Below are 13,202 nucleotides of genomic sequence, written 5' to 3' on the forward strand. Positions count from 1 at the left end.
GGAACACTCATGTTCCCAAACACACAAGCATTTTCCTATTTTCTAGACCATTGCTATGCCTGAAGCAAGGATGGCTTCCCTTCAGGTAAGCCTCTTCAATTGCCACAATCCTACCAGACGTTCAGAACCCAGCTCAAATGCCAGCTCCTCCTTAAAGCTTTCCCCTTTCACTTCCCCTCCATCTGCAGCAGTCCATGAATTTCCACAGGACTGTGTGTTGGCATTTCCCAGAGAACTGATCACCTTGGCTCAAAAGCACTTTTCTATCCTCCTGCTGCATTATAAGCTCCTCAAAGACCAAAGCCATGTCTCGCTCAGTTTTGAACCCCCTAAGATCACTCCCTCAGTGGTAATGACTGAGAAATGTTTGTGGAAATGATCTAAATGAACACCAGAAGGAGGTGATGCCAGTTATAATCTCTCACCGAAACTATGTTAAAGCAATTTGGTTCATGATAAAATCTATATATTCCTAAGTATATGCGTTCTAGGTTTAGAAAACAAAGGACATCTTACAACTGAGAAAGTGGAAGACCCTAAGGACAAACACCAAGCAGTTTTATATTGAAGAGAGAAGGAAGACCAAAAAAAAAAACAAACAAACAAACAAACAAACAAACAAAAAAACAGGCTTGCTCAGCAAATTTGTTTGTTTTTTTTTTAAATATATGAAATTTATTGTCAAATTGGTTTCCATACAACACCCAGTGCTCATCCCAAAAGGTGCCCTCCTCAATACCCATCACCCACCCTACCCTCCCTCCCACCCCCCATCAACCCTCAGTTTGTTCTCAGTTTTTAACAGTCTCTTATGCTTTGGCTCTCTCCCACTCTAACCTCTTTTTTTTTTTTTTTCCTTCCCCTCCTCCATGGGTTTCTGTTAAGTTTCTCAGGATCCACATGAGAGTGAAACCATATGGTATCTGTCTTTCTCTGTATGGCTTATTTCACTTAGCATAACACTCTCCAGTTCCATCCACGTTGCTACAAAGGGCCATATTTCATTCTTTCTCATTGCCACGTAGTACTCCATTGTGTATATAAACCACAATTTCTTTATCCATTCATCAGTTGATGGACATTTAGGCTCTTTCCATAATTTGGCTATTGTTGAGAGTGCTGCTATAAACATTGGGGTACAAGTGCCCCTATGTCTCAGTACTCCTGTATCCCTTGGGTAAATTCCTAGCAGTGCTAGTGCTGGGTCATAGGGTAGGTCTATTTTTAATTTTTTGAGGAACCTCCACACTGTTTTCCAGAGTGGCTGTACCAGTTTGCATTCCCACCAACAGTGCAAGAGGGTTCCAATTTCTCCACATCCTCTCCAGCATCTACAGTCTCCTGATTTGTTCATTTTGGCCACTCTGACTCGCTCAGCAAATTTGAAGGTGTGGAGGATCTCTGGCAATGGCCTCAGGTCAGACAGCCCAGACCAAGTATATCTGAAATTATACGTCTGAGAAGAATATTTCTTAGAATTAAAAAAAGAAAAGAAAAAGAAAGAAATTATAGCTAAAAGAAACTAATTTCAACTAACCCTTGCTACATTTTAAAGAAAAGACATGCAAACAAATTTCATACCTAAATGTCAAGGCATTCTGTTCCGCATGTACAATGTATCTGAATTTCCTTATTTCTCTGTCTTTCTGTTTATCATCCATGTGTGGGAAATCAGCATACTCGGACCCAACAGGAAAAGCATTGTAACCGCATCCTATGAAGTACATGGCACCGGTTCCATCCCAACTCCTCTGTGAGAGCAAGCAAACCAACAAAGCTCAGCTGTCAACATAAAAGGGCATCTGGCAGTGTATTTTAAAGCCTGGCATCACACTTTATATAACCAATTCCATTTTCTGTCACCAAAAAAAAAAAACAAAAAACAAAAACAAAAAAAAACCATATGATCCTACACCCTCCTGCTGCAACATGGTTTTATCAAAGCTAAATTTAAAAAAAAATTTTTTTTTAATGCTTATTTATTTGGGGGACAGAGAGAGAGACAGAGCATGAATGGGGGACGGGCAGAGAGAGAGAGGGAGACACAGACTTGGAAGCAGGCTCCAGGCTCCGAGCCATCAGCCCAGAGCCTGACGCGGGGCTCAAACTCACGGACCGAGAGATCGTGACCTAAGCTGAAGTTGGACGCTTAACCGACTGAGCCACCCAGGCGCCCCGTATCAAAGCTAAATTTTAAGAAGTCTGATCATTTCTAACGTACAATCTCAAGGCTGTCCTTGGTGTTAGCTGTTAAACACCAGCTTGTTTAATTCACAAACTGTTTGACTTGATTCAGACATCTTTCCCCAAATAAATTATAAGATCCTGGAAAACAGAAACCATGCTTTATGCCTCTTTTTTATGCCTTAAAGTACACCTATTAGAGTGCTCCACACATAACAGGTACTCCATAAGTAATTGTTAATTTTGTATATGCTCTGTGCTGTTCTACTGGTTAGCAAACCAGAAATGCTGAAAATATTTTGAACAATTTCAACTATTAGACTAAAAATATGCTGTAGTGATATTGCTGGAAAATAAAAATGCACTTTCCTTTAACTTCATATTTATTGTGTATTTATTTATATTGTGTATATATATTACAAAATAATATATATACAAAATAATACATATTTAATGAATCTTTTTACTTAAGTGGCTTTTTTAATTTCTCATGGTCAATGGCATATTAGATATAACATGAATGCTTTATCAGTTACTAGAGTGAAATATTTTATACAGCATAAGTGTTTATAATAATTTAGAATATACTATAAACCACTAAATTTCAATATATTATAACTACTCATGTGATAATATCAACATACTCATTACTATGGCAGCTTGATAAAAATCATTGTTATGATGAGCCAATAAACACAAATAAAATGTTATCTCAATAATAATAATAAATTATCCTTGAGCATTTACTAAATGTCAAACATCATGCCAAGTTTTTCGTGTATTATTTCATTTAATCAATCCTCACAACAATCTAGGCAGTAGTACTATTACTTTTCCCATTTTACAGATAAGGAAACTGAGGCCCAGAGAGATTAAACTTGTCTGGGGTTATAAATGCTAGTGACATAGCCAGAATTCAAGCCCAGGTTGCTGGACCCCAAACCCATGTCTTTCCACTTTACCAGGCTACCTACCATAGATAACTTGACTGGAAACTTTTTTTTTTTTTTTAATTTTTTTTTCAACGTTTATTTATTTTTGGGACAGAGAGAGACAGAGCATGAACGGGGGAGGGGCAGAGAGAGAAGGAGACACAGAATCGGAAACAGGCTCCAGGCTCTGAGCCATCAGCCCAGAGCCCGACGCGGGGCTCGAACTCACGGACAGTGAGATCGTGACCTGGCTGAAGTCGGCCGCTTAACCGACTGCGCCACCCAGGCACCCCTTGACTGGAAACTTAAATTCTCTACAAAGCACCTGAGAACCACATGTTAAGCCAAAAGGCTGCTGGGCATTCATATCAACACAAATGAGAGTTCCAGCCATAGGCCAGGCACTGTGCTGGGAATACAGTGGCAAACAAGACAGGGTCTTCCTGCCCTCATAAACTGGAGATAAGAACCTGTGCACATAATTTCAACTGTGATGAGCATCATAAATTAGGTGCACAGAATGCTATGGGAGTTTGTGGCAGAGGAACCTATTCTATTAGGTGGTTAATAGGTGGGGCGAGTTAGGTAGAGTCAAGACATCTTTTGAAGGTGGAATTTATAGCACTTGGTGATTGATTATATATGTGTAGTAACAGGGAATGGTAATGGTGACCACTGATGAAGGAATAGGTTGGCAGGGAAGATACTGGATTATTGGCTAGGTTGAACGTGAGGGCCTTATGATACATCCAGGGAAATAGTCAAATTAGTTGCCATGAAGTCTACTGAAGAAGAATCTAGGCTCCCTACTCACCTTTCAGCTAGCCTTATAGTTACTAAGTATCTCTTGATCTCACGCCTTTCCAACCCAACCCCACAACTCTGAGGCTTCATCATCTCCTTTTTCTTAACTCCCTATTTGCTGTCCAGCCCCACTTCATTCTCCTTATGATGTAAATCTGATCAAATTATTTTCCCACTTAAAATATTCTTGGATTGCACTGTCCAATACAGTAGCCATTAGCCACATGTGGTTGGTCTGAATTCAGAAGCACTATTAAGTGTAAAATACACACAGGACTGTGAAGACTTAATACTCTCCCAGATGCAGAATATTTTATTAATAGCTTTTATGCCAATTACAGGTTGAAATAATATCTGGAAATATGATTAAATAAAATATATTCTTGGGGCGCCTGGATGGCTCAGTTGGTTAAGCGTCCGACTTCGGCTCAGGTCATAATCTCACAGTTTGTGGGTTCAAGCCCCGCATCGGGCTCCGTGCTGACAGCTCAGCTCAGAGCCTGGAGCCTGCTTCCAATTCTGTGTCTCCCTCTCTCTCTGCCCCTCCCCTGCTCATGCTCTGTCTCTCTCTGTCTCAAAAATAAATAAAACATTAAATATATATATATATATATATTCTTAAAATTAATTCACCTGTTTCTTTCTTTTTTTTTTTTTAATGTGGCTCCCTGAAAATTTAAAATTATGTGTAACTTGCTTTTTATTTCTACTGGTTAGCACTAGAGTATCCCACTGTAGAAAGGATAAACTCTCTGCATGGTATGCAAAGTGCTTCGTGGTCCGGTCTAATTTTTTGCTACACTAACATACAGATAGTGTGCACAATACTCCACTATGCACACTACAGCACACACTACACACCAAATCACTTGAATTTTCTCAAATTCTGTCTTGTACCCTCTACCTTTGCCTCTTATTTTCCCAGTCATGCTAATTTGCTCTGCCTGATGCCTTCCTACGCATTCTTTGAGACTAATAAATAGCACCCTACCTCCTCTAAGAATATTTTACTCATTTCTCCAAGCAGTGTAGAGATTTCTGCTCCCTGCCCTCCCAGTGTCACGTTATAATTACATTTATATACCAGCCCCTTTTTCGTTTCCCCGTCTCCATTAATAGACTATTTAAGGCCACCAAGGGCAGGAAACGTGGTCCTTACCTCCCCACTGTTCATTGTGGCACAGTGCCTACCCTGTGGAAAATGTTTAATAAATGTTTGCTAAATCAATTAATCTACCTAGACAATTGTTGGGGGAATGATCAAATATTTATCGAATTTAACAAATGCACCAAAATGAAATATTAACCCCAATGGATCAATAAAATATAATGCACTTAAGATTGAACTAGGTTTAAACAAAATCAAGGTTAAATGTTTAAAGAACTATTTTCATACTTACAGATTTTCCTTCTGCCCAAATGACTGCTCCAACTCCAGTTTTATGATCCTCTGAAAGATAAATGTCATTTAACACAGCAAAAATCAGTGATTTGTTAGTTTCAGAAATACAAGTTTCTAAAAACAGTACATAGTATTGAAACATAATTCACAATGTAGCAGCAATCCTTGATATCTTCACTAACTATAGAAATAAATACCTTTTTATTACTAAATAAATTTGTGTAGTAAAAGTTTACCACTGAAGTAAATACTTTCAGGCATGGAATATGGGAACCAGGTACTAAATAACCATACAGTGTCATTACCAACCCAATCACACAGGATCTATATGCTGAGCTCATTACAATGGCAGTGCCCACAGTCAGATCACCGCAAAGCTGTAACCAGAACTGAGGGTAATTTTATAGATTCTCCACCAACAAATCAGTCTCTAAAAGACTATTTCTAACAGATGATGAAATTGACTTAAAAAGAAGTTTCTGAACTAATGAATTTAATGTAACAATAATTCACAACAATCAAATCTGTCTTCTAGCATTTTTTACACTCTAATCATGGAAAATACATTTTATGGAAATATTGTTGCTAAGAAATAAAGCTCAAACTTATAATACAAACAAAAGCAGGTTTTTATGAGATTTCATATCTATATGAAAGTCCTTTTCCTGACTTTCAGAGTTTATCTCAATGGGAAAAGAATGCCAACTTAGTGAATGATGCTCTTTTCTAAATCAAGTGGCAGAAGTTATAAACATAAGGTTACAATTTCCCTGCAGAACCAAAACCTCTACAACAAATAAAGCTGTAGTTTTTAAAACCATGAATCTGAAACAGAAAGTTTTATAAAACCAAAATAGAAATGCTGCATATCAAAGATTTACTTTTTCCTTTTACTAATACAAAGATAAGTTTCAAATTTCTAAAGACAATTATAGAGTAATTATGAAAACCACAGTATTTATCAAAATCTTAATAAGGGACTGATGTGGTTAAGCAGGTACATTTACACAGAAACAGTAACAATCTGGGAACTTACTCTAGGCCATTTTCATATTGGTAAGGATTAAATGAAACTGTAGTTTCACTCCACAATTTCCTAAAAGTTAATCCCTCCAATGATAACTTCATTCCATCTAGGTATTAAAAACTAGTTTACCTTACAAATAAGTTAATTTTTAAAACTTACGATACTCTAATAAAATTCCCCATCTTCAGTTCAAGCAAGCTCAAGTTTTCACAATTATATCACAAAGCATTTGTGTAATTTATTTTAAGCACTTTTTACCCATTATCTCATTTTGACCGTAAAGGTAAAGCAGATAAAATTTCCTTTTCTAGATGAGAAAACAGGCAAAGTAATCAAGTGACTAAAATTTAGCCCACTAAATGAAATCTACCCCTCCCTTTGACATTAAGAATTTCGTAACAAAGATTTCCCTTTATCGAACGCCCAAGTGGGACAATGCTGAAAAGTTCCTGTATTCATGAAATTTATAGTCTGAAGTGGGAGAAAGACAGGAAGCACCCATGTGCTGTGCTTGTGCTAGAATGGAAATGAACCCCATGCTGAGGAATGGAGGGTATGGGAAGGCTTATTCTAAACTTTTTTTTTTCAACGTTTATTTATTTTTGGGACAGAGAGAGACAGAGCATGAACGGGGAGGGGCAGAGAGAGAGGGAGACACAGAATCGGAAACAGGCTCCAGGCTCTGAGCCATCAGCCCAGAGCCCACGCGGGGCTCGAACTCACAGGACCGCGAGATCGTGACCTGGCTGAAGTTGGACGCTTAACCGACTGAGCCACCCAGGCGCCCCGGGAAGGCTTATTCTAGAGTGGAGATTCATGGAAGAGATTTTGCTGTAAACAAAACTTTGTTCCTTCCAAGACGTGCAGAGTATAACATAAGGGTGGAAAAGAATATAATTATGGCTTTATGCTCATTTCTAAGGCAGGTGGCAGAAGTTATAAATGTAAACCAAAACCTTTAAGTAAAACTATCCTTAATACATGTACAAACCTGAAACAAAAAATGAGAGACTGAAATAGAAATTCTTCATATGAAGAGTCTATTTTTCTTACCATCAACACTAAGTATTTTTCATGTTATGTTTTTTTGAAGTCTCAGGAGCCACTTTTTCTGTTTCAGTCTGGGGACAGATTAAACCTTGTCAGGAGGGGAAAAATGTAATTTTCCCTCAGTATGTGGCTCTACTGCCTTTCTAAGTTTAGTTAAACCAACAGAATATTCTTTTCTATGTCTCTTAAAATCAGAATAAAATTGTATCCATGTTAGATGGAGTAGATTTCACACATCCAAGGTCGGATGACAGATGAGGTAATTTCTCAAGAATCTTTTCATGTCTGCAATTTGTACAGACATTGCTCCCCATAATCTGCTCATTCACAGGTTTTCTTTCTCTGTATACCTTTGAAGGAAAAGGCCAACTTATTATATTCACTGAGCCAAATTTCTGAGACTCCAATCACCAAAAGTCAGAGAACTCTTCAGCCCACGATTCTGGAACACAGGTGTGGTTATTTTAGCTCCAGATTCTGTGGTCATGTCAGCATTTGCCCAAGTGTGGTCCACAGCCACTTCATCAGAATCACTGCATGTTTGTTAAAAGGAAGACTCCTGGCTCCCAGGGAAATCCCCTGAAGTGACCTCTCCAAAGACTTCAGCCAGGGCTCAGGAACCCACATTTTTCATGAGCATCCCCTCTGATTCATAGGCAGAGAACCAAGTTGAGAACCAACCACCAAGTTATGATCTGAAACAGTTAACTTTCATGGCTTCTCCAACCTACTTTCATCATCAATGTTGTGGTTCAGGAGGAAGGCATAATCCTCAGCTTTGAAAAACACTTAGTCTAAGGGAAAATGGGACCCCCAAAAAAGATTTAAAAATCACACTTAAATCAGGTAGACAAGATGCAATGCCCTCCTCTTTTTTCCCCTCTCTAGAGTCTAAATGAATTTTGTCACGTTTTTGCTACCTCATAGCTTCCTTTAATGACACTTCTGTGGATCCTATTTATTCATCATTTAAAATACAATTATTAAGCACCAGCTTCTCAATTACTTTTAGAAGTCTGTTGTTAGAGGTTCTGGAATTCATTTCACTCATATTTTTAAATAAAATGGTTTAATGAAATGGTGTCTTCACCTATGGAGTGAAATAAAATCAAAGTAAACTGAACAGTGTGAAATTAAAAGCCTGAGTTGTTAGGACACTCCATCAGGGGCTATCTACCTTGCCGGACTGCCCTCAGTGTTAAATAAGATACGTATATAAATTGCCCAGCTCTGTGCCTGACACATTCTAGGTGCTTAATAAATTGTTACTGTTATATAGGTCCAGTATTTCTCATCTGAAGTCCCTTTTATCAAGGTTTGTTTTTTTCTTTTTTTACAGCTTGATGTACTTATTTCATGGTCACACCTAACCAAATATTTAGTGCAAATATTCATACATTCTACTCCACATGTATGTGTTTGATTATAATGCACTGTGCCAGACCCCCTGGAATGCTGTGTCATATACAATACATGTACCATATTACTTTCTAAAATCTGAAAAATTCTGAACTCCTTTTCATCTGGCTCCAAGAATTTTGGATAAGGGATTGTGGACCATTTAACTTTGGATATAAAAAGATTTCCTTTATCCACTCAGCACATCATGCTGAGCATTAGTGCTAAGGAAAAACTGTCCCTTCCCTGGGAGAGCAGAGAGTGGAGTGGAGTGCATGACAGAGAGTTGCATCCTATTCAAGATTTGGGTTCCAGGCAAAAAAGCCATCCACAATAAAAAAAAATTAACCTGTAAAAATCTTTTAAGTTACCCATCAAGAGCAGAAGCACAACTTCATGTACAAAACTCCGCACAGAAATAGTAGATACATTTATAGAGTATCTTATAAACAACATAGATGCAAATTTCTATCTATGCATTACTGCACCTTTACACACTGGAATTCTACATGGCACGATGAGATGTTCTCCTATGAGAAGAGGTACTGAAATCAACTAAAAGAACAGCAGATTCCGATCTCCCAGCTTACGCTCACCCTGGAATCAACTGAATTCTAATTAGTAAAGGAGAATTAATTAGTGAATTATAGCTGTAACAGCTGTTCCCATTTACGTTTCTGCCCTTCCAGTATGGTTTAGAGAAAAATTATTTACAAGGCTGTTTTTGGCAAAGAGACTAATGTGCAGCCCACAATACAACATAAATACATTAAATCAGTCTTTTACATAATTGTTTGGAGTCATATAGCTTGTGCCTGTAGTAGAACCACATTCTTTAATAAGAGTTGAGTGAATGCTGCTGAATGGCAGAATCCCTTGCAGAACTTTAAAAATTCATAAGCCTAGGCCACACCCTTAGGAAGCTCTGTTCAGTAGGTCTGGGTTGGAATTTGAGCATTTGGACTTTTAATAAAATATTAATTGTGATTCTGAAATGCGGTCATTGAAGATCTCCATTCTACTGAAAGTACTTTGACTGTGGTCTTTGTTTAGAATATACTGCAGACCAGTGGTATTTGTATGGACCTTTTCTTAAGATTTTCTTTCTTCTTCTTTCTTGGGATAAGCTAAAAAAAATCCTCCATTCACCAAATCTTACTCTACTGCTCCTCCTGCCTGTATTTTTCCTCCTTATTTCAAAGTCACATTTAAAAAAGTGATCAAGATTCTACTTTGAAAAATCTTACATTTGGTAAGATGTGAAAACATTGTTCTATAATTAGAAATACAGATGCCATCTTTTATCACAATAAAGAAAATTCCCAATAGTTTCCTTTTTCACATATACACTCATGCACAACTTAATAAAGTTAAAAATGTTTGATTTCTCAACTTGCTGATGGAAGACATACCAGCAATGGGAAGAATTTGTCATTATTCCTTTACTTTAATTCTGTTATTTTGAATTCATTTTTTATTATAAAGATTTTCAAAGTTTTTATTAAATACCGAATACACTGGGGCGCCTGGGTGGCTCAGTCGGTTAAACGTCCGACTTCAGCGCAGGTCATGATCTCGCGGTTTGTGAGTTCGAGCCCCATGTCGGACCCTATGCTGACAGCTCAGAGCCTGGAGCCTGCTTCAGATTCTGTGTTTCCCCCTCTCTCTGCCCCTCCCACGCTCATGCTCTGTCTCTCTCTCAATAATAAATAAACATTAAAAACATTAAAAAAAAAATACCAAATACATACAAAATACTGAAGAGTTAATTAAAAACGAATGATTTTTGGTTCTCTTTCTCTTTTTGTCCCATCTCTAGTGGAGAGCTCAATGAACAATGAGAACACAAAAGCAGGAAGAAGAAGGTCCTACATAATCAGGCCCTGATTTATAAATGTAGCACTGAATATAAGGCTGCAAGGAATCCTAAAACTGCTCTGAGTTGTCTACTCAAGGGTCTCGCTAACTTCTACACATATGACCAGCAAAACTTCAGTACTAAGAAAGAGTAAATGAACCCTACCATGGATGACATGAATACCATTTTACTTCTGAGACAAATACAACCCAATCAATCAGCCCCAATTTATGCACTAAGCATGTAACTCACCAGTTCGATATGCCAATAACCTGGCCTGAACCATGCAGTGCCTTGCAATTTCTTGTGGCAAACTTTGATTGTGAATTTCATTAATCTGTTCGGTATTACCACAATAAAATCCGTAGTGCTTAAAGTTGGGCACACTGGAAGCTACTGTGGCCAAAAGGAGGATAAGGTCTTTCATGTTTTGCCTTAGATTGCTAAAGTATGGATTTTCACAGAGGTTCTCCAAACCTATAGTCATCAGTATTTGCTTATGCATGTCTTCATTTGGAACCAAAAATAACATTTCAAATTCTTTTATTCTTTCTTGTTTACATTCAGAATAAAAGTCAACGTTAGCATCCGGCAGTGTTTTTGCAATTTTTTGAATAAAGTCACATTTGTAAGAGGTCTCCTCTACAAACTGCACCATATAACACACCAAAGGCTGAAGTAAGACACACACGTGGGCCCGACTGTTTGACTTCAATCTTTCCACTGCTTTGGCATCTAACTTCGCATCTTCAGAACTAGAAGCCTCAGTAAGCAAACTTATTTCTGGATCAGCAGGCCAGTATGAAATTCGGTTAACTCCAGCTGAAATACAAAATATGAAACGTAGTTATCAGACACATGCTGAAGTTAAGGGTTTTCATGATAAATCCACCATATCACTGTGGTAGATCCAGAGGTCCCAATATAATAAATGTCCATTATGAAGTCAATTTTAATATAGGCAGAAGGTTGGCAAACTATAGCCCATCGGCTAAATCTGTCCCATTGCCTGTTTTTGTACAGCTGGCAGGTTTAAGAATGGATTTTATAGTTTTAAATAATTGCAGAAGGTCAAAAGAATAGTATTTTATGACACATGAAAATTTTATGAAACTAAAATTCGGTGTCTATAAATAAAGTTTTATTTGAAAACAGACTCACCCATTCATTGACATAGTCTCTAGCTGCTTTTGCACAACAATGGAGTAGCTGAGTTGAATATCTGTACAGACACCATATGGCCTGCAAAGCCTAAAATATTTACTATCTAGCCCTTCACAGGAAAAGATGGGTGATCCTTAACAAAGCTCATGGAAGATACTTGTGGAATCACTGGCTTTGCCAAAGTGTGGTCCCAAAGCCCAGTGCCAGGACTAAATACCAGAGTCCTACAAGTAATCAAGTGGCTGCTTTTAGAAATATCAGAGCCAACAAATGATACTGTCCAGAGTTTGTATTTGAAAAAAACAATTCATCCATATGTGAAAAATGTACCTATGCTCTGAATTCTTCCTCTGGGAAGCTACTCTAAAAAGTTATTCTAAACAGAAACAGAAAAAATTCATGCATGCATATATTTAGTGCAGCACTGTTTAAAACAGTAAAAATACAGAAAAAATCTAAATGGCTAAAATAATGTGAGGGCAACAGTGTGTGTGCGTGTGTGTGTTGGGGGGGATGGGGAAACAATATTAATTTTTTTAAGTCCACAAAATTAAAAACAAAACAATAAACTAGAATTTTCAATGTGACAGTAGGTTAGTAATCTTTAATATACAGAGAAGATTTTAATTCATTAACAGCACATATGAATTGACAAGAACAATAAGGCCTCGAGAGAGGCAAAATGATATGATCAGACAATTTACAAAATAGAAAACAAAACTAGATTACAAACAGATGAAAAAAATATTTTGCATTTGAGAGGGAACAATGAGATGCCTTATACAGGGTACAGCATTAAGCATTCAAATGTTCATTAATTAATTAGTCGTTTACAAAGAGACCCCTTTGCTAATATCTCCTGCAATTTCAGCTAGGAAAGAGACTTTTTACGATTGTGCCCAGAAGCGAAAAGACAGATGGCCCATAGGGTGTCCTACATTCAAAGTAACAGATGAACTAAAAAATCTTAGTTGAACAAGCGCACATTTCTATCTACTCCCTGCTACTCCTGAGTCTTACTGTGGCTTGGGTTATAAATCAATTCTGAAGGCCTTGGAGCTAATATTAGAGGTTTCCGGTGGCTGCATTTCACCTTTCCCCTGTTGGAGTTATCATAATCCATTTCCTACTCAGTAGTGATAGTCAATCTTTCATCTAAGCATCTGGTTGCTTCTAGTAATCCTGACTTAAGGAGAAGAGAGGATGACTAGTCTTTGGACAAATGTTCATGTACCAGTGGCAAATGCTACAGCAGAGGTTTTCAGATTTGTTGGTTTGTTTCAGACTCTGTTACACTCTTAAAATTAATGAGAACCCCAAAGAGCTTTGTTTATGTAGATTGTACCTACTGATATTTACTGTATCAGAAAATTCAAACAAATT

At 37.6% G+C, this 13,202-nt stretch overlaps 1 protein-coding gene across 2 annotated transcripts in view; it reads right to left on the minus strand.

Moving 5' to 3' along the window:
* Positions 1 to 13,202, minus strand: part of CDADC1 (cytidine and dCMP deaminase domain containing 1) — a 47,526-nt gene that overhangs the window by 7,920 nt on the left and 26,404 nt on the right. For both annotated transcript variants that reach the window (XM_043578621.1, XM_043578631.1), the window contains exons 5-7: positions 10,908 to 11,477; positions 5,321 to 5,370; positions 1,582 to 1,751 (exon numbers count right to left, since the gene is read on the minus strand). In XM_043578621.1, coding sequence (XP_043434556.1) covers positions 1,582 to 1,751; positions 5,321 to 5,370; positions 10,908 to 11,477 — 790 coding nt within the window. The remainder of the gene's footprint in view (positions 1 to 1,581; positions 1,752 to 5,320; positions 5,371 to 10,907; positions 11,478 to 13,202) is intronic.

The sequence above is a fragment of the Prionailurus bengalensis genome, chromosome A1, assembly GCF_016509475.1.
Source record: "Prionailurus bengalensis isolate Pbe53 chromosome A1, Fcat_Pben_1.1_paternal_pri, whole genome shotgun sequence".
Taxonomy (NCBI): Eukaryota; Metazoa; Chordata; class Mammalia; order Carnivora; family Felidae; genus Prionailurus; species Prionailurus bengalensis.